This window comes from Xenopus laevis, chromosome 4S (genome assembly GCF_017654675.1).
Source record: "Xenopus laevis strain J_2021 chromosome 4S, Xenopus_laevis_v10.1, whole genome shotgun sequence".
NCBI lineage: Eukaryota > Metazoa > Chordata > Amphibia > Anura > Pipidae > Xenopus > Xenopus laevis.
Window position 1 is genome coordinate 55,308,914 of NC_054378.1, and position 27,474 is coordinate 55,336,387.

The window sequence follows — 27,474 nt, forward strand, 5'->3', positions numbered from 1 at the left end:
CTTAGCCAGAAGCAGCAGAGGCACTGTTAGGGACTGCTGCATTCATGAGGTAGGGTCGCACACAGATGTGCCCACTTCCACCAACTACCGATCTCCTAACTTGTACATTAGTGATGTGCGGGTAAGGGTTTCCCTGACCCACACCCAACTCTAACCCGCCCTGCTTATAACCGCACCCGCCTGCACCCACTTCAGGGGGTCCTTTTATAGACCTGCGTCGCCCCGGGGCGAGCAGACGCGACACTATAAAACCGGAAACCCGGAAGTCGGATGCCGGCATTTGAAGGTGGCGGGCGGGGAGAGCAGAAGAAGAGCTTAACCCGCACCCGACCGCCACCCACGAGGAGCACTCTGAGGTGGACCTGAACCCGCCCGACCCGCAAGTAAACCCACTGGTCCCGCGGGTATCGGGTCGGCCCGCACATCACTATTGTACATCATACAGTGGTGCAAGCTAGGGAGTGGTGATTGACACAGACCACAATAGGACCCTTTACTTAATTCTTTTCACTTCTTCCCTAGGTCTAAGTAAGTGAAAGCTGTGAATGTGAATTATACTCATGTAAGACTAAAATGTGCTATATACACTATCGGGGGAATGTAATAAAAATCGCTAACGGAAAAACTATTCGCAATGCGAAAAGTTATGCCTTTGCGCGAACAAATTTTGCTTTGTGCGAATTTAATATAGCTTTTGCGAGCCCGGAAACTGTTTAGCGACCACTTCCGACAGTGAAAGACCATTTGCGAATTTTATAGTTTGCGCCAATGCGCAGTCAATGTAATAAAACTTCTTACTGAAAAAGTCGTTATGTTTGCTCCAAAAGATTACGACACCTTCAAGCACTTCTTATGAGTGCGCAATTAAAATTCGCAATGCGCAATTAAAATTCGCAATGCAATAACAGTTTAAGGAACAATATTACATTGCGAGATGTGGATTTTTAGTCTTATTGGTGCGAATTGTTTTGCTCTTTGCAACTTTTATTACATTCCCCTGTATGTGTCCCGCAGACCAAGATGTTCATGCTGAGAAGCTGGCAGAGGTGCTGAAATTCAAGCAGTTACTGTGGAACTGAGCAAGCTGCGGTGCTCTAAGGGTGGTGGAACAAAGGGAGAATAGTCGGCAAGCGACAAATCTTCTCTGCTGCAGGTGATTAATCTCCCCAAATGCCTTCCCATTGGTAAGAATGCTAATCACAGGCGGGTTGTCAGTCAGGGCCGGAACTAGGGGTAGGCACAAGAGGCATGTGCCTAGGGCGCAAAGCTTGGGGGGCGCTAGGCACTTACCTTATATGCAGCCTACCCCTAGTCTGGCAAGTGTAACTACATTGAAAAGTGGGTGCGCTCTGTGAAGTCGAAGTGCTTTGCGCACAACCACGCATGTGTGTCCTCGGTTGTGCACGGTTACGCACAATTACGCATGCGCACCCTCAGTTGTGCGCCATTGCACACAGCTGTGGCGGGGATCGAAGTTGCTAACGGCCAGCTGGTTTGCCTGGCCCGGCACTGCTGCCAGTGCCAGAAAGTGAGTACAGCTATTGGGCCCCGTAACACTCAAAAAGCACCGGAAATGTTGCTGCACACATGCATGTGCTGACTGGAAAGTTTATCTTGTCACTGATTCAACAAGGGAAAGAAATTCTAGTATTTAGTTATTTGATTTGTTGTTTAATATAAATAAAATTGCCTTAGGGCTACTTAGCATTGTTTGAACATATTTTAATCATCCTATCTGTGCTTTTTTTTAAGCTACAGTATATATATGGTTCCTTGGCCTGGTTTTATATATATATATATTTATATACACTGTATATAAATATAGGAGGCTCCAGATAATTATGTTGTACGGGACCCCGTAATTCTTGATGACAGCCCTGGTGCATATACTGTATTATACTGTATATCTACTGCTAGCAAGTATGTGCTACAACCAATATGATGTTTCTACTAAAGTAAGAAGTATTTTTAACCCCCAAGGAATGGTATTTACCTGCTTTGCTATGACAGATGGTTGGGGAATAACCTTCTCTATACCTTGTGTAATCCATCTGAAAACCCTGCAGATACAATAGTTCACAAAGAGAACAGTGTTAAAGAGACATTCAAAAGACAAATATTTTTTGTGGAAAACTTTCCTTTATAGGGGTACATTTAGTAAGTAATTCGCCAGCTACGGCTTCGCAGCCATCGCAACACTTCACCAGGTGAAAATTCGCTCAGACCACGCTAATTTACTAAAATGTGAAGTTGCGTCCAGTACGCCAAACGCTGGTGAATTTTCGCTATCGTTACTTCGGCAATCAAAGCGAAGATGGTCTTCGCTCAGGCTAATTTGCATACGGCGGGAAATTATAAAGTTGAATGGGCGTATATATTGCAGTAAATACATTACATTACACAAGTCCATGGAACCTTAATAAATAAAATAGAGTTGTTATAATGCCCTACACATGATCCCACTGTATAGTTAATGTTCCATGATAGAAAATGTATAGGGGGAATCCGGTTACCCAAAAATAATTTTAAGGACTTTTGCAGGTTATCACTCTGAAATAAGGAAAAGACGCCACAGTTTTTTGGGACTTAGAAACTTTTTCCACTAAATATATGATGTAAGTAACAGAAGATTGAGGAAGATATATGCTGTCCAATGCATTTCGCCTGGTCTGAGCTGGTGAAGGCAAGTCTGGCGAAAGAGGTAACGTTCAGTAAAATCTGCATCTTAGTGAATTTGCGGAGTAACATCCATTCGCCAGAGTGAAAATTCACCTGGTGATAGAGGACGAGTGACCGCTAGCGTCTGTCTCTTTCTCTAGCGAAGTTACCTGAAAGCGTTAATGCTGGCGAATTGTTGCCAGTGTTAGTCACTTCGCCCATTTAGTAAATCTGCCTCTAAGTGTCAGGGACCCAAAATCAAGTAGCTCGGCTGCTTTAATATGCTTATATGCATGAGCAAGTTTTACCAAGTCAGGCCATGGTGACAAAGTATGTTTATAACCTACAGCCTAGAGGAATAATCATGAGAATAAGATGGGAGAAAATGTAATGTGTAACACTGCCCTCAAACAAATTATATTCGACAAATATTTTCTGATTAATTCTGCCATTTTTCAAAATATGTCTGCACCAAGGGCAATATTCACTGAAATCTATGGGAAAATGTATTTTTTTTCTTGCAAAAGAAAGCCTTCTCTCATTTATATGAATAGGTATAGAAACAAAAATAAGGACATCTACATACAATTTTAAATTCCAATTTCTTACTTTCAATTAACTAGCAATAAAGTGGAAATGCATGCAATTATTCCCTTTAGGACTTTAGTTTGTACTTTTTCCAAGTAGAAATCTTCTAGATGGACTCTTTGGTAAAATGCATCACAGACTACATTTAGATCGCAAAAACAGCTTTCATTATTTGATATTGGGGACTGCCCTTTATAGGTCCTGTAGTTTGCTCCGTAATGAAGAAATAAACTGCTTAAAGCCAGATCTAAGGGTAGTGTCACACAGTGTGATTGCACTTTAACCTCAGGTGTAAATAGAAAACAGCTCTAAGTATCATGTTGACACTGCAACCTGACACTTTAAAATTTAAATAAGTGGTTGTGGATTGGAGAATAAAAGTTGGTGTAGCTCTTTGAGGCTTAAAATCATGAACTTGAATTAGACTAGTTACAGTTGTCGAGATTCAGGTTTTGCATTTGAGTTTTGTGGGTTTTCGAGTTTTTTTCAAATAAAAAGCTCAAGAATTCACAAATTCAAATTTTGATAAATATTCCCACCTGCGGCACTGACCTTTATTGTAGCATTGTATCTCTTACTGATAGTATTGATTATGTAAGTAAGATAATATTGTAAAAAAACATGTATTGCTATGCTACAATTAACATATTGTTACTTACCCTGTGTCACTGCTGCAGTGATTATATATCAAAAAAGAAAAGAAAATATAGCTATGAAAATTGTAAATTTTATATAGTAGATGCAATTTTATGGAATTAAAACTGCAGGTTGCATAACCCCAGTGCTGCTAATCAATAGTGTATTCGTGTCCGGTGCTGCCCTAGGCACTTGACCTGTGAGCAGCATCTGCATGACTTTGGTGGATGTGACATCACAGTGCAGCGCATATGTGCATGATGTCACTTCTACCGGGTTTCGCTACAGGGACCCCCCACCTCTGCTGCCAGATCTGATTGAAAAGTATCTGGCAGCAGGGCAAGTGGATTTTTTTTTATATGTTTTTTTTTACAATATAGACATCCAAAGGCCACCCGCTTAAAGCTGATGTCCTAGGCACGGGCCCTTAAGTGCCTATACAGTAAATATGTCTCTGCTGCTAATGGTAAATGAGTCTCAAACGCCCTATTCAAGATTTTGATTAAAGGTACCTTGACTAAATAATAAGTATGATTGCAGAGCTTCGGGATATGATATACAATTCAGGTAGGAGATAAACTATCAGGAATGCTTGAGGCCTTGGGCTTTATAGATAAAGATCCTATTAATTCTCAAATATTATTTTGAGTCATTGTTCAGAGCAATCGCTTACCTTCTTTTGGTGTCTTTCTGGGGCACTAAGAAAAAATAAAAGTCTGTAAGCCATTCTTTATCTGCTTCAAAGTTAATAATCCCCAACCATCTCCATTTGTTATATGCTAATAAATACATAGTAACACTAGGAACTCCTCAGTGACTTATTATTTGCTTACAGTTTAGTGGGTACAATATTCCCATTATGCATATCAGGAATGAACTTGACTATAATATTAAGATATAACTGAATAGCAAGTGATCTTCAAAAGATTCATCCAAATGGCAAACTGAATCCAAATACTAATTTGCATATTAATCTATATGTGCAATAAATAGAAACCATCTGCAAAAACTATTTTGTCCTGTTCAATTGTCCATTGCTTGAAGGTCACCTGACATTTAAAGGGATACTGTCATGGGAAAACATGTTTTTGATAAACTTCAGTCACTCTTTACTGCTGTACTGCAAGTTGGAGTGATATCACCCCCCTCCCTCCCCCCCAGCAGCCTCACAACAGAGCAATGGGAACGTAACCAGATAGCTCCCTAACACAAGATAATGGCTCCCTGGTAGATCTAAGAACAGCACTCAATAGTAAAAGCCAAGTCCCACTGAGACTCCTTCAGTTACATGAAGTAGGAGAGATAACAGCCTTCCAGAAAGTAGTTCCATTCTAAAGTGCAGGCACAAGTCACATGACTGGGGGCAGCCGGGAAACTGACAATATGTCTAGCCCCATGACAGATTTCAAAATTGAATATAAAAAAATCTGTTTGCTCTTTTGAGAATTGGATTTCAGTGCAGAATTCTGCTGGAGCAGCACTATTAACTCGTGCTTTGACAGTATCCCTTTAAGGGAAATATTTGGCTAAATCCCAGTGTGAAAAATGATGATACAGTACATATATACTTACATTGTGCAGGCTTTTCTTCTTCCTCGGGTTTCTCTTCCTATAAAATAAGCACAATTACTACTTTGCTAGTACATCGAATTGCAATACAACCAATGACCATATACATACCATATTCCAGTTAAAAAACCAGGTCAATAAGGGAGCAGACTTGGACAGTTTGGATGAAAACATCCATGCCTAATAATAATATAGTATAAACATAAATCATAATCATCCTCATCATTTACTGTGGCCAGGAAAAATTACCTTTGAACTTTAAGCCCAGCTGTCAAAGTATATCTCAAGCCGGGCTGATTATAATACGAAATAATAAACAATGGATATTTTGTTTTGCAGTAGGTAATTTATAGTCAAGTTGTTTTCCCAAAGTAAAAGTTGATCGATAAATATTTTCTTAGGTTAAAAGTTTATATGATTTAAAGCTAGCTACAAGTAGTGTCTTTCTGTATTTGCTTTCACCATTGTCTGCATCCTGGGCACAAAACCTACCTCTACTTTAGTAGCTGGTGGAGCAACATGCTCTGGCTGTGGTACTACTTTCCCCAGGCCCTGCATGAGCCACCCCATGACTCCAGCTCCTGACCTGCTGGTATAAATAACAACAGGATTATTTTCAGCACAAAACAGGAATACATATCAAGAGCTCTTTGAGAAAATACAATGAACAAAACTGTCACTAAAAATGCTTTATGTGATGTTTATGGACAAGGAAGAGAAAATGTAAATGTATTTCTACTCAGAATTAAAGAAAGTGATGCCAAAAATTGACAGTTTTTTCTGCATTGTCTAGCTTTTTATACAGAGACTTTTTCATATAGTCAAATGGCAATAAATATACAGAACTATGTTAAAAACATCCACAGCACTGCTTGCTCTAAATCAGGTTAAAACTCTTAATTATGTCTTTTATATTCAGACACATAATTTCATTTGATATCATTCTTTGTCCTATAATATGAAGTTAATATCAAGAAAGTAAACTAGGGCCCTGCCAAGTTTTTATTGTGTCAGGGTTTTACATAATACTCATGGCTTTGTCAGTCTGGGATCTGGTGAACAATATAAGGAAACATTATAAAAGAATTAGAGGACAGAGACAATGCTACAAAAGGTTAGAATGTACTGCAGCATAGAGTGATGTACAATAGAGACATCTATAGTTTCTCCAGTATTACCATCTGTTTTAAGCAGACTAGACTTATCTGGTCACAAAATGACTAGATGTCTATGAGGGGCTAAATTGTGCTTATTTAATAATTAGGCTCCCAGGCCAATGATCAGATCTCATGGTCCCAAGTCCAAACTGAGGTTTAAATTAGGCTCTGTCATTTTAGTTACACAGCTTCCCAAAATGTCCCCACAGGCCCAATAAATAGTCATTGCCAGTGGCATCTTAAAACAGCCCTCTACAGATGAGGCCCATGTAGACCCATCAGCCATTGACTACATCCAGTCTGATGCAGCCCCTTGTCTAAAGGCAGCCATACATGGGCCCTGTAGGTCCCACAGCCTAACTGCAAATATGGTGCATTGGCAGCTAAGATTTTCCAATATACCTGATTCCTAAACCAATCAATATACATAGTACTAGTATATTAGTTAGAATCGACAGACTACCATACTGAAAATCAGTCAGATATCAGTTGGTAAGGCTATAGTCAGTTTGTATAGACAGCAGAACAAACCAGCTGTATCTCCCCAGTAGATAAGCCAACTCACTAAAAAAAATTTTACACTTGGCTCCTAAAAAATATTTCACAAGTACTGAATAACTGTACAGTATAAAGCCTTTAGAGGACCAGAATAACAATGTAAAATCTGGAAAAATGGAACATCAAGGAAATGAGTATCTGAAGAATATAAGAACAGGACTCTATTTTTCTTTGACGTACAATACTTTGATGTGTTAATGACAAGGTTTAAGCAGCACAGCATTAATATTAATAAAGTAAAGGACAGCCTTTGCAAGGTTACTGTGAAAGCCAGTTGGACAACCTGGCACAATAACATGGTATAAAATAAGAAAAAGCTCCCACTGGAATCCATTTAAATTTGAGGGACTTTGAAAAATAGTGCAAAGTGCCATAACACGTAAAATGCATGTACAAACAAGGCTTGACTGTACAGTATGTCAACACAAGGCAACACAATTGCTGGGAACATGAAACTTGATTTGAAAGTAACTTAATTGTTTGGCATCCTTCACAAATTTACTCGTACTAAAATGTAGCATGTAAAAGGAATTGTTATCATACCCTTTGTCTGTTGATGAGACCTCTGGTTCTGAGCTGATTACTGGCTGCACCTCAATAATGATTGGTTGGGACTCTGGCACTGGAGCTGGGGCAGGAGTATGTACTGGTGTTGGAGGAGAAACCTTTACCTCTGAAACATTTAATGTAAATTGTGGGTGCGAGTGGGACACAACTAAACCCATCATTGTAAATTCTTATGTCAATATCAGTCTCAAGGGGTACATTTATTAACCAACTGACCCATTACTGCTTTGTCCAGATCAATTCCCATCACCCATTCAATTATATTGTTATCCACTTATTTCCCATTGTTTTATAAGTGACTGCTACTTCTGCTAACCACTCAATCATTGATTACTCTTTTCTCTCTCTTCACCATATCTTTTATTCCTGTTTGACCCATCACTGCCAGTTCCTCTATGCTGCACCCCATCATTGTCTGTTCTCTACTTATACCATTTACCATTTATATATATACCATTATAACATTTGCAATTGTTAACACTTGCTTATCCCTATTTCTGTTTTTCACTTACCCTGTCTCTATCTGCTTCTAATCCTTACAGTGCCCAAATTCTTCCTTTTTATTGTGTGACATATTTTAAATCTGTGTAGGGAAATTATGTACTGACCTTCTACAACTATGTTTTTTTCTTCCCGTAGTGGTGCCTGACAGAGAAAAAAAGATTGATTATTTTTTTTATACTTTTCCCATCTTACCTTATTTTTCTGTTTCTTTTATATAACATATTACAATTCACTGCTAGCCCATTTCTTTTTGAGCAACTGCTTACCGGTTCTACAATTACTGCACCACCCTCCGTTCCTCCACTGATCCCTGACTTTGGTGCCAATGAGGGTTGAGGAACCACTTTTTCCAAGCCCTGAGACAACCAGGAAAGGACCCCGGTGGGAACACTGGTAGAAACGGGAGACAGTTGAAAGTGTGATGAGAGAAAATTTCCCTAGTCATGTAGTCATATCTGTAACAAGTGGGCAGATTAGTCTGTCTGCAGCCTAGAGTATGGCATATGTTAACTTTGGCAGGAAAAACTATATAGAGATGTATTAACACAGTTACTAGTAACAACCAATCAGATCAAGGCTCTAGTGGTTTCTCCAAGGGGCAACAGAGCTGTGGGTACATACCTATCTGTGTGGTCTGTAAGTTTGATCTCAGTCTGCTTTTCCACTATGAGAGAAGACACAACAGTAATTACTACATACAAGAAAGAATATAGTACACTGCTTGTTATCTAGAAACTATATAGTGACACAATCTTTAGTGAGGGACATTTTGAGGAAAGCATGAAGTTGTTTTTTCATAGTAAAACAAGGAAGTTGCCTCTGCATGATGCTTGCACAAAAGACATTCATTTGCAATTCTCTAAAATGATCTCATAATATAATGTGTGTATGTTAATAGATATTCACACATATTTATAATTTTCAATAATCTAACTACTCACCATTTATTTGATATGACCCCCAGCATATTGTTATCAGTCAGACATACAAACAATGTTCTAGTTCTGAGATAATATTTGATGCTGCAAGTGCCCACTGTAATTCTTATCTGTGCTTTACATGACATTCACAATATTTATCAAAAGAAAAACCACAACCATGTTCTCCTTGTATTTCATTTCTGTATTTGCCATCGTTGGAGACATTTTGTCTTTTGCAAAAGTGCTTGAAAAATATTCAGAGCTGCGTGTTTGGAAATTGTGCAAATTTATCAATGTTCTCACATCTTCTACTACAAACAACTTTCAGAATTCGGTGCAAACTTTGTTCCTTTTATTACATTCTGGGTTGATGTGAGGGATGCTGAAGTCTGACCATTTCTGGACCCACCAAATCCTGCCCCATTCTGGCCAAGCCACACCCTGTATGTGCAAAACGTGGCCCTTTTTGTGACAGTCTAAGCCCCGTGGGCCCATGACAGCACTCCTGCCTGTCCACCTCGAGTAACAGGTAAACAGCAACGTTTCGGGGAACGAAAATCCCCTTTGTCAAGCATCATGACAAAGGGGATTTTCGTTCCCCGAAACGTTGCATTTGCAATCCGTAAATAAAGAATTTTTGGAAGAATTCCTGTAGACCTGTGTGCCTTTGGATGTCGCTGACTTGCACCTCGAGTAACAGCCTTTATTTAATTACCCTCTTAGCTGTTTAGGCTTGTAGAGAATAGTGCCACGGATGCTGTGCTTGCAGCAATTTAGTGCTGGTTATCTGTAAATGGCATTGGAACTACCAAATGGCTATAGTATTCCAGCTGCCTAAACTTCAGAGCTACTTGTTCAACCATTTGTCTTTTACTTCAAACCCCAAGGGGCAGAATTATTGAAATTTGAACGGGGGTTCCTGTAGGATTCTCATTTTGTTACATATCTCACATATCCTGACTCTTACAAAAATGGACAAAGATTCATTCATTGTCAGTTTTGTCAAAATTAAATCAACTTCTTTAAACAGGCACATTTAATTATTTTCTATGGGTGTTCAGAACCCACTGCTGAACTCTGTGAACTGTGTTTCAGTGAATCCTTAGTACTACAGAAAATGTTATGTACATTATAGCTGCTTGTTCACTTGTTTTTGTTTTACAAAACAGATATTTCATTCTGCTACTGTGTGACACATCTTTACATTAAATTCTTAGCCAAAGGCTCTTATTTTAGAGGCTGTTGCATTCATCTGTAATTAGACCACTGTGTTGATTATTAATGCATTGGACCAAGCTGCATACATTTTACTTGTGAAATATATGATTCCTTACCTGTCTCACTTAATTTTACCTCTTTCTGAAAAAATCAAAATAGAAAAGTTATTGTTTCAAATCAAGGTACCATAATACACATCATCAATCATGCCCCCAAAAACAATATCAGTTTCACTACTAGCAAAAGTGAGCATGCACTGGCGTAGCACACTTTCACCTCTAGCTCACACCTCAGGTGGTATGAAAACTATTTAACTGCCTGAATTACTAAACCCCTGCGTACACCCCAGTGCACCCTCTTTATATATATTTCACAAGCAGGGTCACACTGTGAAGGGTTAAGTTTTTAGTAACTGAGAAATTGGTATTCCCAATTAAAGGGGAAATCCGTCTTCCAAACCAAAATTTGATAAAGAGGCCCACATAACACAGAAATCCCTAATATATCAATCACAGTTACCTGTTTTTACAAAAAGTATGAATATATTTAAATTTTCTATGCCGCAATCTAGCTGGTTAACAGTTCTCTTTCTGCATCATTTGAAATCCTGGCAGGGAAGGAGGGACTAAAACACTGATGTTACAAATTGTAACAACTTCTCCACAGCTTACAGACAGCATGCAGGAACTACATAACCCACAATGCATTGCACTGTGATGTTCCATTCCTTATTGAAATCACGTGTGCAGGGAATTGTGGGGTTTGGAGGATGCAGGCTAAGGACAGATGGCGGTTGATACAAGTAACAGTAGTGAGCCAGCTCAGCCAAGTAGTCAGAAAGATCAGCAGGAGAGCAGGGGGCTAGGCTTAGGCTGTCAGAAACCGTTAAAAATAATGAAAAGTCTGCATATTTTTTAACTGATGTATATTGCAAAGTTGCTTGAAAAACATTCATCATCGAATATTCAAAACATTGTGATGGTAGTCATAGTATATGTCTTCTAGAATATTACTTGTTTTCCAAAGCTAGTGCCATATTTTTTAACTTTTCAATACCTGCTCCACTACTGCTGGCACTGTACTCTCATTATTTGGACGTGTAAGTGTTGGGCTCTCAACAGGTTGAGGGATTACTCTTCCTAAACCCTGGGACAGCCAGGTTAGTACTCCTGCAGCCCTGTACAAAGAAAGAAGTGAAAATATATGAGTCCTAACAAGCCAAATGTAACAATGTATTATCTGTTCAATAGGCATGGTTCTCTAAATCCTATCACTTGTCATCCTTGAACACCTTAAGCCATCCTTATATCCTCTCCAGACTGGCTTTGTCCATCATTGATTCCAACCCCAAACTTTCTGCTTGCACCACCACAGAGGTGGGGCATTAAAGAGTATTATTCCTTTATTCCATATGATTATATAGACAGTAATATATTTTTCACAACCAAAAATCTCTTTTTCTATTCTTAGGAAAAGGCTATAGCTTCAATATCTCTCAAATGTGGATTACAGACAGTCTGCCACATACCTACATTGGTCTGCAACCCCGAGTTCTCTGTGTAAAATTATCAATACAATCATACAATCCAAAACATGATTTCGATTCAGATTTGGTGCATCCCTATTAATTGTAATAGCGGAGTTTCTGCAAGTTATTTCTTAATAAACGCTTTGCAATTTTAAAGTTTAATTTGTCTTGGTGATTTTTTTTCAATGTATACTAACCAATTTTTTTTTAAATTTTTTGATATTACTGGTCCTTTAATGACAACTGGATTTTTAATTTTTTAAAATTGTTAAATTCCTTAATAACAGGTATGGATGTTTTAATGAAAAAAAGAATTAGGGTTTCATGCTAAATCTGAAAAGTAGTTTTATTATACAGGTATGGGATCCGTTATCCGGAAACTCATTATCCAGAAAGTTCTGAATTACAGAAAGGCTGTCTCCCATAGACTCCATTAAAATCAAATAATTAAAATTTTAAAAAAGGATTTCCTTTTTCTCTTTAATAAAAAAACAGCAGCTTGTACACTTGATCCAAACTAAGATATAATTAGTCCTTATTGGAAGCAAAACTAGTTTTTAGAAGTCAAAGTTTTTTTTTGAAAATCGTTCGATTGATCGATTAAATCATTCGAATCGATTTGAATTCGATCGAAAACTGCTAAATTTAATCAAAAAAAAACTTAGACTATCGAATTTTTACAATTCGATGGTCGAATTTCGAAGTTTTACCACTTTGAAATTCAACCCTTAGTAAATGTGCCCCTTAATGTTTAAATGATTTTCTAGTAGACTTAAGGTATGAAGATCTAAATTACAGAAAGATCCATTATCCGCAAAGCCCCAAGTCCCAAGCATTCTGGATAACAGGTCCCATACCTGTACAGATGTTTATGCCTGGGTGACAGGTCCAATTTAAAGGAGAACTAAATCCAAAACATGAATGTGGCTAAAAATGCTATATTTTATATACTGAACTTTTTGCTCCAGCCTAAAATTGAAGCTTCTCAATAGCAGCAATGATCCAGGGCTTCACACTTGTCACATAGGGTCACCATCTTGGAAAGTGTCTGTGACACTCACATGCTCAGTGGGCTCTAAACATCTGTTAAGAAGCTAAGCTTAAGGGTCATTGCAAATTATCAAGCAGAAAATGAGGTTGGCCTGTAAAAAAAGTTGATGCTACAAGGCTGATTATTAAATTCTGATGCTAATAGTACTGGTTTATGTGCTGCCATGTAGTAATTATCTGTATTAATTACTTATCACTATTGTGACATTTATATTCTATGTGTACTGTATATTATGAGTAAGCTCAGTAAGTGACAACAGCACAGAGTATGTGCAGTGAATCAGCAGAAACGAAGACAGGGAGCTACTGGGGCATCTTTGGAGACACAGATCTTTACTGCTAAAGGGCTATGGTTGCCTCGGGCTGGTACAGAAGCCAAAAACATAATGTACAACATTTCTAACCTACTGCTTTGGTTAAGCTTTAGCCAGACTGATATCACCAATAAAAATAGCTACTTAACAACATCATACTAAAAATTAATTGTACGATGGTTTAACTCTTTAATGTTAACTTCCAACCATAAAATCACATTCTGAGGTAATAACATTAGAAACATAAAATAAAACAAGCACATTTTAACTGTAAATTAATTCCTTCTGCCTACCCCTTGTTTTACATGTTGGAAATAACCTGCTCACTGCTGGTGTGTCCGGTAGCGGTCTCTTCTCCTATGTTTGACTATATAAGTTACTAATATACTGAACAACTTCCCTACCAGAGGGTCTGTGTACAACACAGGAGCTGTATATATATAATAAGAGAACCTTATGGGGCGATCAGGTGCATGCCGTCCCAATGTTTGCTAATGCAAAGTGCAAAAAATGAAGACTAAATTGCATCTATTCAAATGTTATTAACAAAGTGTCTGTGTCAATGACTTTATATTTACACTTTTCTTTGCTGTATTAGGTACATAGCTCAAAGAACAGGGCAAATGCTAGCAACACTCAAGTGACTAGCGCCTAACAAATTCCATACAAACACAATACAACACAAATTACACCTCCAGTGAAACATGAGAAACATCAATTCAGCTTGCATGAGTACCACTACAGATGCAAATTAGCATACGGGGTCGAACTAGCCCACCAAGGTACCAGGAAATATGCTGGTAGACCCAATCCTTTAGGGCCATGCCCTCTGCCCAGAAGCTAGTCACCCATGCACAACTTGCATTTGGAAATAGTCAAACAAAATTAAACATGATCATGCGTTCCACTGTGGTCATCTTAATTTTTCATTGGAGGGGTGGATTAATGATGGGCAGAAAATAACGGGTGTCTGGGAATGTGATCTACTGTGGTGCAGAATGGTTCAGTGCAAGTCGCCTGCAGGGGTACTACTGTTGCAAGTGGTCCTGTTGAGCCTTGGGTACCTCAGACTGGCACTGGCAGCACATACTACATTATGCTAGAATTCTGGGAAATTATGCTGCACAGTGGCTATAAAACTTGAAATGCATTTTATATGCATTTTGCATACTGCACTTGCATTAATTTTTAGCAAGATGTATACAGTTATAATCTGAGGTAATTTGCAACTCGTCTTCATTTTTTGTATTTTTATATGGCCTTTTCTCTGGTTGCCGAGGCACAATTTACCCTAGCAACCAGGCAGCAATTTGAAGAGACTACAAGATTAATAGGAGAGGGCCTGAATAAAAGTATAAGTAATAAAAAGGAACAATAGCAATGAAACTGTCTCCTCACAGAACAATAGTTTTTAATGTACAATTTAGACCAGTTAAAAGGTTACTAGGAACAGGCACTTTTTAATCATACTGAACAGATGTGATCCAATACTTTAATCTGACTCTTATCAATTCAGCACAATGTTTAGTAAAATCTAATTCATGACATTTAGTTAATTACAACAGACTTGAAATCATCTTCATAGTGATAAATTATATAATAGATAAAGAGTTGTTTATCATATCAACATTAACTACACTATGAATGGTGGTGAAGTTTTATTAATATTCTTACTTCCATTTCACAGATATTCTTACCCTTTGTCAGACTCTTGTTCCTCCTCTTGAGTCTTTACTACTGCTACAAAGAGATTTTCAGGTTTAGTTTCACATAAAACACAGGATTGGGCTAAAAATATTACCGCTGGAAACAAAATTCAACTTTTTTTTCACCAAAACAAATCACTTCCTATTTTTAACTTTTTTTTTAACTATGAGAAGAAATCCCTGTAATTGAAAAAAGTTACAAACAAAAAAACCCTAGATTTGATTTTTCATAAATGGAAACAAATATGCCATATGATATGTAGGAGACTGACTCAATAACATATGTCTTGGCTATAGAATCTACCAAGCATTATGTTACAATATAAAATTGGTTACCTGGAGGGTTGTCAGCCTCATTCATCACACATGTCTCCTTCTGAAATAAAATGGAAGAGAGACGAGTTTATCCACTTCAAAATCTAGAATTTGTACCCACAGAAAATAGTACTCTAACTATAGATTACCATTTTCCTACCTGCAACCTCTAGCTAAGGTCAATGAGACAGTAGTATAAGTACACTTGAGAATGCCCACATCTCATGCTTTTATATATCACAAAATACCCTGTTAAATATATGCCCACAAACAGTGGTTAGCTATGTCATCAGTATTAATCAGTGCTTAAGGAAACGTAACACCAAAAAATTAAAGTGTTTAAAAAGCAATAAAAATATAATGTACTGTTGTGCTGCACTGGTACAACTGGTGTGTTTGCTGCAGAAACTCTACAATAGTTTATATAAACAATCTGCTGTGTAGCTATGTGAGCAGCCATTCAAAGCTGAAAAGGAGAAAAGGCACAGGATACACAGTAGATAACAGATAAGCTCTGTAGTATATAGTGGGATTCTTCAGACCTTTTCTGTTATCTACTTTGTGTGCCGTGTTTGAATGACTACCCCCATGGCTACACAGCAACTGGTTTATATAAACTATAGTTGTGTTTCTGAAGCAAACACACCAGTTTTACCAGTGGAGGGCAGCACTGCATTATATTGTCATTCCTTTAAATTCCTTTCATTTTGTGGTGTTACTGTTCCTTTAATGATGTCATTTGTGTGACATGACTCGTTCAAACTTGTGTATTATAAAAATGATGTACTTTAAAATATGAGCAGATTAGAAGTAAATGCAAAGAATTATGAAGTTATAAAGTATTCACTATAGCCTCCTCCTTAGAAAAATTTAATATTGTCATATTGTACAATTGGGGGTATATTTTCTGTATAAAGTAGTAGTACATCTTCATCCTAGAAAAACTTAAATATCTGGTTGTTGGCAGCCAGAAAGAAGATTGTTAGGGAGCCTAGACTTATTGATTTTTTTATTTATTTATAATATATAAATGGCAGGTCTGGTTAATATATATACAGTTTGTATCCATAGTGGAACAGGCAGCATTTTTCATCTTAGCTGGTTACAACACCTCTCAACCATCAGCCATCTACAATGGATTGCTTTTATTAAGAAACACTGTGCCTTTAAGAAGACAACAAGGGCTGCTGTTGGAGGCCCTTTGAATTTTAGATCTAGGAGAGCCCAGACAGAAACATGTATTTATGTTTTTCATAAAGTGGCAGTATCTGTACCCTGGTACCATAGGCCAGCTATACCAGGCCCTTGAATTATTTGTATATATATAGTCACTGCACATGTTGTGACTATAAATGCATACAGCTGTTAATATAAATAAAAATCTAGTGTCAAAGTAAATGTTGCATGCCTGAAAGTCGTAATTTATCTGTCACTTAGCTGTACTGTGTAAATTAAGAATAATACAAATCAGAAATGAACAGCAGCATTTTGGATTTAACCACATGCAAGTTTTATAAAGCCTAATCTATTGTTGCTGGAATTCTAATTTGTATAATTTCTAGTTTACGTAGTATAGCTAAGTGCTATATTTACTGCTTTTGCTGAGGTGGTGGTGCACCAGTGCTAAAACAATATGACAATATATATATATATATATATATATCATTGATTAAGTAACACATCTTGATAAAGGTTGTAGAGCACAACCGAAACGTCGATGTAATACCGATGTAACGCTTTTGTATCCTAATAAATCTTTTGGAAAAAAGAAGATTCGGTGTGCGTGCTACTCTCTGTTCCTGTGCATTGTTCAACTACAGCACAGCACCCGATACTAATCGATTACCAGACAGCGTGTATATATATTCGAAATTATATTTTTTAAATTTTATTTATATATATATATATATATATATATAAATAAAATTTAAAAAATATAATTTTTATGAATATATATATATATATATATATTGGATGGCCTTAGATTAAATGGTACTAGGTAAAGTTTTATATGGGCACCACTCAACAATTAGAAAACTTACAAAATATTTATTAAGTATAATTTCAGTGCATACTCATGAGTTAATATCTAATATGATACAGTTTAGTGCAGTCTTACTGCTTATACTGTAGGATGATGGCCAGTCCAGTGCCTCCTTCCATGGGCTAGTCTGTGTTATTATGAATTAAACAGGTTTAACTATGCAAGATCCTGTATGGAACTTACCATAATTTCCCTAATGGGAAATATTAATTCTCTAATTATTCCCTAATAATAACTGTAACCCCTAGAATGACAAATGGAATATATATATATAAGGGATGCACCGAATCCAGGATTCGGTTCGGGATTCAACCAAGATTCGGCCTTTTTCGGCAGGATTCGGATTCAGCCGAATCCTTCTGCCTGGTCGAACTGAATCCGAATCCTAATTTGCATATGCAAATTAGGGGCGGGGAGGAAAATTGCGTGACTTTTTGTCACAAAACAAGGAAGTAAAAACAGTTTTCATCTTCCCACCACTAATCTGCATATGCAAATTAGGGTTCGGATTTGGTTCGATATTCGGCCAAATCCAAAATAATGGATTCGGTGTATCCCTAATATATATATATATTTATATATATATATATTATATCCTAATTAAGAACAGTGGCTACTCCCACCTCATCACTCTTGGCATGGCAGCCCTCCTGGGCCTCAGCAGATGTTTTTCTTGGTGTGTCAGGAGGCTGCGGGATGACTTTCTCAATCCAGCTAAACATTGCGGCTCCTACAATGAAAGAGATCACCTGGTGTCACAACCAATACAGGCATTTAAGCATTTCAAATTACTGATTCAGAGTATACCATGAGTTATTAACATTCCTTCATTACCATGTCATATGCATATTGAAAACAATATTGAATGCATATGATGCAGAACTAAATAGTTATTTTCAGGGCCCCAGTCCTACAGTTTTACTGCCTGTCCACTCTTACTGCAAGAAGTGTGCTGAGCACTAGAGCTGCAGTATGAAGCTGAGGTCCAAAGGGAAAAACAAGGCCTGTGGATAATAACTCATGAACTCATGCTACAATAACAATGCAGTATGTGTTTTCCCTCTCTGCTCATAGTTAAAATCTAAAGTGCAGCAATTTTCATTCTCATCCAGTACCCTTTTATTTTCCCCATAATTCCCACCTCCAAATCCTTTTCTATCTATTACATTGTTTTACCTGATGTTTTAACAAGTGAGTTACTTCTGCTTGAGATCCAGAGCCCGCTCAGGCAAGCAGTCCACCAGCATGAAATGAGCGTCCTTGACAAAATCCTTCTTGTGCTGAGGCAGAAGATTACATCCTGATCCTGTTAATTGACACACAGTTTAAATGGATTTCCCAGTGTCCCTAATAACTGCCTGCATTAACCCTTTCCAAACAAGATTAATGACAAATTCTGGGACGTGTGAACCTGCTTTTAAGGTTGGGGCCACATTTATCAACTTAAAATTGCAGCAGTTCTGCAGCAAAATGGATTAAAGTATGTTATGGGTTTCTAGAATTGGAGCAAAAATGAGACACCCTTATTATTTATTGTGTGCAAGCCTACAGGACTCTTGTGCTTGCACAGGTTTTTTATTTAACAGAGATAGATAGATAGATAGATAGATAGATAGATAGATAGATGATACTCCACATTGCACTACTCGTGCATGGGCACAAGTAGTAAGTGAATATGTTCTCAGGGGACAATTTTCACTCTGTGGGAGCTAGAAACTGCTCATATTCAACAGCGATGCACTTTATGGCAACAATGTTCCTTAAAAGTAAACCAATTGAGTTTTTGGATACATGTTTTAACAATAACTGGTGGCTCTAATCCAGGGATACCCAAACTTTTTTGCCCATGAGCCACATTCAGTTGGAGAACATTGAAACATGCAAATAGCTCCAGGTGTGGCAATTACAATATGGGCTGTGATTGGCTATTTGGTAGCCCTCTGTTTGGCAGTACACTTGTTTTTGTGCAACCAAAACTTCCAAGACAGGAATTCCAAAATAAGCACCTGCTTTGAGGCCACTCAGGGGCAACATCCAAGGGGTTGGTGATCAAACTAAATTATTCTCCATATATAAATTTTGTTTAAAAATTAATTTCACACTGGCCATATATATACATATGTATATATATATATATATATACATATACACACACGCACACATATATGGAAGCTGTATACACACACACAAGGAAAAAAGAACACACATTGCTGTGCAGTGCTGTTGTCCCTTAGCAACTGATTGCCTGGTAACTACTTGTCATCAACACAGACAATGTCCAGGCAGACTTGAGATCTGCAAGAGGTGAGGAGACAGGAACATTATCTGATATTAAGCAATATCTTATTAGACATATTGGTATGCTGCACTCATTTTCAAGCAGTTCATGCAGGAGCGTAACTACAGAGGAAGCAGACCCTGCAGCTGCAGGGGGGCCAAGAGGTATAGGGGTCCCATGAGTCCTTCATTTATATACAATTTCAATAAATATTGGTAAAACAGGACATTTTGGGGGCCTAAAAAAACAATTTGCTGTGGGGCCCAGTGATATGTAGTTACTCCACTGAGTTCATGCTGACATTATATATATACCTGGCCCCAGCACAATGTTATGCCATATGTAACAGGGTTTTTCTAAGGGCTGAACTCCATGGGCGTTTTTCGTTGGTTTGCCGGGCGACAACGAAATGCAACTGTTTTACAGGAGCAATGCAAGAGACTCCTTGCTGCTTATTATCCCATTACAGCAAAACAGGATTCCAGGACGCAGTAATGTTTCATATAATTTATCACGTATTATGAAGATTGAAACAACTGCCACAATAAATATTGTATTATTTAGAGGGACACTTTATAGTGTTGACCTGTAGGACATGCTAGTCCCTGGAGCTTTTACTTCCAATGCAACTCTGAAGCCCTGGATAATACTTTATTCCAAATCCCCACATAAACTGCCTGGATTACATGCTATAAATCAGACTATAGTCTCAGCACATTGTATGCATTTGTAGAGCAAACTGTTGCATATACCGGCAGGATACTAGAAATACATGTATACATTTTTCTTAAATGCTTTCCATTTCCTCTGTAGTAATTGAACAGTAACTTGTACTTGATCCCTCCTTACTGAAGGCAAAACAATCCTATTGGGTTAAATTAATGTTTGAAATATTTTTTTCAGCAAACTTAAGGTATAGAGATCCAAATTATGGAAACCCCCAGGTTCCAAGCATTTTGGATAACTGGTCCCATTAATGTACTAACAGCTAATTGTTTTTTTACCCTTTCTACCTCAACTTCCCTCTCTCACTAACTGAAATCAGGAGAGTTACAGTATTTTAAATAGAGAGAAGACATAACTCATTTTCTTGGGGATAGTAACAGGTGCTGAATTGCAGGCCTCGATTTGCAGGTCTGCTGTATGGTAGTCTCCCTCCCCCGCCGCAAGCAAAGCAGTGTTAAATTATGACTATGGAGAAAAAGTAGCAAACCAGAAATTGATTGCATTTACAGTATGTAATATACAGATGCAACAGCATATCTGTGAACTCCCATAATCAACTCAAAGGTGAAACTACTCAGAACATTTATAGACATGGCCGGATTTACATAACAGGCACCCCTAGGTCCACAGCTGTTCGTTGCCCCTGTCCCCTCCTCTTTATCTGTGCCAATTTTCATCATCAGGACCGGAGCAATAGGGATTGGGGCACGGAAAATTTATCTCCAGGAGTTTTCAAACCAATGTGGCTATGGTTGTGCAGCATGCTGCCCCCTAAAATCCTGCCCCCTAAAATCCTGCCACCCTAGGCCCGGGACTTGGTGGCCTTTCCACATATGCGGGCCTGTTTATAGGACCCTGTGGGACTGTAAGATGGTTGTAAAGAAAATATCTTCATGGGCATTTAACATCCACCAACTGTCCACTATATTATTTATCAATCTATATGAACTTACCAGTTTCGAGCCTTAAATGGAATGCGGAATGCTCCTGAACTCCCCTACTGGCCATGATAGCATTGCATCTATCAGTAATGTAACCACCCTCTTCTGGGCCCAGCTGCAGGATGTGCACCGGGCCCCCCTCCAGATGCGAATTTCCTTACCGCATTTGCTATGGCACGGTCTCCGGCGGGCCCCAAGGGGTAGTGGGCCCTTTTGCGATTGCACCCGGTAGTTACATGTGGAGGCTGGCGGAGGGTGCTTGTTGCTGGGGCATAGGGCCAGGAATGGGGGACCGGGTGGGGTGTGGGGCCCTACAGGGTCCCTCACCCCAAGTCTGATGTTGGCCTTACATGATACAATGCCAATGAATGAGCTTTTATGTTATAAAATTTGAAGCAGGTAATTATTGCCACAGTTACTTTACTAAACATTAATCTTTACAGACACAAATACAAATTTAGGGTCTGATTTTAGAATGCTTGAGCCTTCAGCCTTTCTTTGAAAGAAGAGACCACATGAAAGTTTGAGAACTCTTGCATGGTTTTAGGACCAGAATCAGGCTTGAGCTTTTGTAAATTGAGCCCTTAATATATTAATAATAGCATGTACTTGCCCCAGGAGATCACAGACACAGATAGCAAAAAGGTTTGCCACAGGTACAATAGCACCGCTGCCCCAAAGCTTGAATCAGGAGGAATGGAGTAGATTCACCAGCGCCGCTGCTGACTGGTCACTGTGTAGCTCATCCTCTGGGGAATTTCAGCTAAAGGACCTCAAAAAACAAGGTAAGTTTGCTGCAGAAGTTGTATAGTGCTTAGACTGTAAGTTATTTCTTGGACAGGGCTCTCTCTCTCTTTTGTATCTGTTGTTGATTTTTTTTGTATGTAATCTGTATGTTTAATGTATACACCCATTTATTGTACAGTGATGCTGTCACGAACACGGTACTTCCAACCGCACGTGACTTCAGGTGTGGCTATCAGGGGTCACTCACTCAGTCTCTCACCCACCTTGCACACAGGTTAGACTAACACAAAAGCACCCCAAACACCAACCAACACCCACAAAACTCATTCGCTGCCACCATCTATCATTCACAGGCGATAGAAACCTAATGTGACTATTCCCCTGTTCTCTCTAACAGGTAATAATTCACAATACACAAATGCATTAACACTCTCTCCCTATAGTCAGTTAGTTCCTACTGACTCAACAAGTACTTCAGTATGCAGAGGGTTAAGGCTCAACTCTTTCAGGCTAGGTTCGTTTAGAGCACCAAAGACAATCTTATTAAATTCTCTTTAATATTATAAAAGGTATAACAGTGCAAAATACAAAAAGATGTTACAAAAGAGACATACATTCAATAATACAATTACAAACAGTTGTAAAATAAAAGGGAAAACATGGAAAACCTATACTTAACTCCAAAGATATAGAATTCCTGGTCCTGGAGGCAAGGGTGAAACAAACGGGATAACTTCCAATCGCAATTGGTCCTCCAAAGTAAATCCCAAGTTTAGTCAGAAGAGCTGACTATTTATCAGTGATTTCAGGGCATCAGGTAACTGCACACTCCCCCTCCCTCAGGAATGTAAGGGGGCGTGGCCTAGCAGGACACAGATTGAGTTTTTGTGACCTCCTGTGAGTAGGAACTGGACCAAGAATATAATGACCATAGCTCATTATGGGAACATAGGAGAGAGATGATATAATATTCATTGGTCATTAATTCTCTCAGGGATTCCATAGATACTAAACCTACACCTGCCCAGATATTCACATCTTATACACAGAGTACCAAACCTAGTCATGTTTGGACTCGTTTGAAATCTGAAATTGCCTTGAACCCATCATCAGTTTTTTATACTGTTGGTACAACAGGTATGGGTTCTGTAAGGATAAATATATTGGAGTATACATTATATGTAACCTTTACTTCACCTTTGAGGGTCTTGCTGGGAACATTAAGTTCTCACTCCTTGGGCTTCCCCCTCCCCATGGAATGGCTCTTATCCGCCAGGGCATGGAGGAGGGCATTACAGCTCTGACCCCTCTGACCATAGTGAAAAGAGGCCTGTTGTATGTCTGATTTAGATGTTGGCAGAAATATTTCTCATGATACCTTGGCCTGTTTTATTAACTATTACAGGCCTGTATCATGACAGATGCAGAATATGCTGGAGCTTTATAAATACATGTTAATGATAATAATGCTAATAATTATAATAGTAAATACGTCAGTACAACACAGCTTAGAATTACAATGAAACCTAAATTTTAGTAAATTTTGCACTTTTTCCTGTGGTCTAACCAAATTAAAATAGGGGTTCTACTGTGTATAATAGTCACAAGCAAATGCAAAATTAGCCAACAGTAAGATCATTGTGAAGCACCATAGTCAATCATCCAATGGTACTTCCAGGCAAGTGTTTGTCTGCATGCCCCCCCCCACCCCAGTTAGTGTAGTTCTAGTCTTAGCTGCAAATACAGATGCTATAGAAGTCAGTGGAAAAGGTATCTTCTGGACTGAAGCAATCTGAAAAATCAAAATTTTGCACCAGTCATGCGTAATCATCAGCTTGCTTGAGAATGAATAAAAAAAAAAATCTTATCCCGTTAGGTGCCATTGCTAATTAATTAGATTGTGTTTAACTATTGGAGATTTTTCATAAAAATGCTCAAAATCACAGAAAAATGCATGAATCCACTATTTCTTTACTGTTATGATTTTAAATGCAAAATTTGAGACTGTATTTTTTTCTGCTACTGTGGTGAAAATTGATCTTAAATGTATTTGTACTTAACATCACAATTACAGAAAAAAATAACAATACCCACCCCTGCCTAGATTTTGAGCATATTTATGGGAAAAAAAAACACTGTTAAGTCACAGCAATTACTCATGGGAAAAGTTGTGACTAGCATTTATCCAAATTTTTTATATTTATTATTTGCAAAGTGGAGATTAAAAAAATGTAATTGTAAATAAATATCAGTGTAACAATGTGATATTCATAGTTTTTCCCCACAAATTAACACAATCTGTTTTTTCTAGGGATGCACTGAATCCAGAATTCAGTTTTGGGATTCTGCCTTTTTCAGCAGGATTCCGGTGAATCCAAGTGCATGGCTTAACCAAATCCAAAAAAGTCACGTGACTTTTCGTCACACAAACAAGGAAGTTAAAAACTTAATGTCTTTTTCTTACTCTTTTTCCTAATTTGCATATGTAAATTAGGGGTTGGATTCAGTTCGGTAATCATCCCAGCCAAATCTTTCACAAAGTAGTGGATTCGGTGCATCCCTATTTTTTCTGATTCTGAGCTTGACTCTAAAAATGAATAAATCTTCTTTGTATACGATGTATAATGTGTGTGGTGTGTGTAATTAAAGTGGTCTTATGCACAAGTGACTGCAGGGAAATTGCAGAGACTGCACTTGCAGAGCCCTGTTGTTTTTATCTTGCCAGTGCCATGATACATGCTTAGAGCATTCATCAAAGGGAATGAAGAGAAATATAAAAAATGCTGCCTTTAAGAGAATATTTTTCCTTCTTGTAGTGCCAATAACCTTTAGAGTCTTTAAACTGCATTGAAATAACCAGTTAGCAAAGTTTTACACACTTTTCTTTGCCTGCAGTTTTAGGTTACAGATGGTATACGGTGCGCTTCCTGCCCACTGATGGCACCCGTTCATGGAAGGTAAGAGAAGGCTCATTAGGAGCAGTTTTGAGTGTATGATGTTTGCCTCATGTCTGATAACAATATGTGCACCTTATTAATTTCAGGAACTAACACTTACTAGACTGGAACATAACTGGCAAAATATTTTCTCTACATTCAATGTAAGTGACCACTAAAAAAGTGCCACTTTTTTCACTGCAGGAGCGACGATGCAACATTTTTGTGGAATGAATAGTAAAAGATATAGGAGGGAATTGTAAAGACTGACCAATACAGTTATATTTAAATATAACTTTAAAATCATTGAGCATTTTTAATTGAAAAGTTGCTTGGAAATACAGTATTTATCATTATGCAAAAATATTGTACCCCTATATCCAATTTTTTGGGGTGAACATCCCCTTTAATTTGGCTTGCAGAAGTTGCTTCCCATGTTGATGTTCTATAATATGTAGATGTAAGTATATTTCCTTTAAGTTCATATACACCATCTTGTTCTAGTACTGTCTGCAGCAAAATCCATCACTAGACAAATATGGCCCATCCCCTGTGCCTGTGGAAACAGTGAGTATTTATTATTGTCACTGAACACTTTCAGCTATATACTAAAAGGCACCTTACTCTTTTCTTTCAGGAACACATTCCGGTCAGCTGGGAATCTATACAGGTATCCATCCACATGTTTACATATGTAGTAAGTGACAAAATTCCAAGTACATCAATGATGCCTAAATATTGGTCCCTACAAAGCAGTTCCTTACAGTCAGGGAGCAGCACACATTTACATAGATGCTTAAAGGGGACCTGTCGCCCTAAGAAATAATTCCAAATCCTTTTCTATCTTGTTAGTTAAGCAAAATAAATTTTACTTACACTTTATATATTATTTAAATATTGTTTCCTTCAGTGATGGAATTACACAGCATGCAGGCAGGCTCCAGTTTGAGGACACTGTTATTAGGACAATTGACTTCTCCACCCCTATGCCTCTAGCATAGAGGTGGGGGAAGGCAATATATGATTGATAGATATTTAAACACCTTTATAACAGGTATGGTTATTTTAATGAAAATAATGATTTGGGTTTCATGTTTAATTTGCAGAGGACTTTCACTATACATCTTTTTGTGTGTAGATGACAGCTCTGCTTTAAGACTAAGGGGCACATTTACTATGGGTCGAATATTAACCGTCGATATTCGACGGTCAAAGTAAAATCCTTCAACTTCGAATATCGAAGTCAAAGGATTTACCGCTATTCGTTTGTTTGAACGATCGTAGGAAAAATTGTTCGATCGCACGATTAATGGTGGCCATACACGGGCAGATAAAGCTGCCGATATCGGTCGTTTGGACCGATTTGACAGCTTATCTGCCCGTGTATGGGGGCTTCCGACAGGTCTTCCCGATCGATATCTGGCCACGATATCGATCGGGAAGGTTGGATTTTTACCCGACCGACCCGTCGGAGCCGCTTGGCGCATCGTAATTCAATCGTTCGGCCATACGGCCGAAAGCTCGAATTACCCCCGATACAGCCACGCAGTTTAGTGGCATATCGGGGAAAGATACGCTCGTTTGGCGATGTCGCCAAACGAGCGGATCTTTGAGTCTATGGCCACCTTAAATCCTTAGAATAGAACGATTCGATGGATTTTAATCCATTGATCGAACGATTTTCCTTCGATCAGAAATTTGTTAGAAAGCCTTTGGGGACCTTCCCTATAGGCTAAAATTGATGCGCGGTAGGTTTTAGGTGGCGAAGTAGTTGGTCGAAGTTTTTTTTAAAGAGACAATACTTCGACTATCGAATGGTCAAATAGTCGAACGATTTTTAGTTCGAATCGTTTGATTCGAAGTCGTAGTCAAATGTCGAAGTAGCCAATTCAATGGTCGAAGTAGCCTAAAAAAACATTCGAAATTCGAAGTATTTTTTATTCTATTCCTTCACTCGAGCTAAGTAAATGTGCCCCTAAATTACCCATTTTTTAGGAGGATTACCATTTTGCAGATTGTTACCTGGAAGTAGATATGGGGCTAGACATATGGTCAGTTTTCCAAGTGCCCCCAGTCATGTGACTCTGATACATTTCAGGCACTCTTTACTGCTGCACTGCAAGTTGGAGTGATATCACCCCCTTCCCCCAGCAGCCCATAAGCAGAACAATGGGAAGGTAACAAGATAACAGGTCCCTGGTAGATCTCAGAACAGCACTCAATAAAAATCCATGTCCCACTGAGACACCTTCAGTTACATTGAGTAGGAGAAACAACAACTGGCCAGAAAGCAGTTCCATCTAGAAGTGCTGGCTCTTTCTGAAACCACATGACCAGGCAAAATGACATGAGATGGCTGCCTACACACCAATAATACAACTAGTACAACTCACTACATGGCAGAATGAATTATTTGCAGTGTAAACAGTAATTTAGAAATAAAAACTACACCATAAAAATCATGACAGTATCCCTTTAAAACTATAAACATGGAACTTTTTGAGGAGCCTAAAC

The 27,474-nt window shown here is 38.3% G+C and overlaps 1 protein-coding gene across 3 annotated transcripts in view; it reads right to left on the bottom strand.

The window, feature by feature from the left end:
* cngb1.S (cyclic nucleotide gated channel beta 1 S homeolog) overlaps positions 1 to 18,661 on the bottom strand; it is a 69,337-nt gene extending 50,676 nt beyond the window's left edge. Inside the window, exons 1-15 of one of the 3 annotated variants that reach the window (XM_041561258.1) lie at positions 18,509 to 18,661; positions 17,956 to 18,062; positions 15,310 to 15,349; positions 14,965 to 15,004; positions 11,432 to 11,552; positions 10,492 to 10,516; positions 8,859 to 8,901; positions 8,504 to 8,627; positions 8,342 to 8,378; positions 7,710 to 7,839; positions 5,944 to 6,040; positions 5,455 to 5,491; positions 4,556 to 4,580; positions 3,906 to 3,917; positions 1,994 to 2,060 (exon numbers count right to left, since the gene is read on the bottom strand). In XM_041561258.1, the coding sequence (XP_041417192.1) occupies positions 1,994 to 2,060; positions 3,906 to 3,917; positions 4,556 to 4,580; positions 5,455 to 5,491; positions 5,944 to 6,040; positions 7,710 to 7,839; positions 8,342 to 8,378; positions 8,504 to 8,627; positions 8,859 to 8,901; positions 10,492 to 10,516; positions 11,432 to 11,552; positions 14,965 to 15,004; positions 15,310 to 15,349; positions 17,956 to 18,054 (897 nt within the window). In that variant the 5' untranslated portion in view covers positions 18,055 to 18,062; positions 18,509 to 18,661. Of the gene's footprint in view, positions 1 to 1,993; positions 2,061 to 3,905; positions 3,918 to 4,555; positions 4,581 to 5,454; positions 5,492 to 5,943; positions 6,041 to 7,709; positions 7,840 to 8,341; positions 8,379 to 8,503; positions 8,628 to 8,858; positions 8,902 to 10,491; positions 10,517 to 11,431; positions 11,553 to 14,964; positions 15,008 to 15,309; positions 15,350 to 17,955; positions 18,063 to 18,508 lie in introns of all 3 variants that reach the window. The other 2 variants (XM_041561257.1, XM_041561256.1) reach the window with 2 other exon arrangements.
* Positions 18,662 to 27,474: the final 8,813 nt, after the last annotated feature.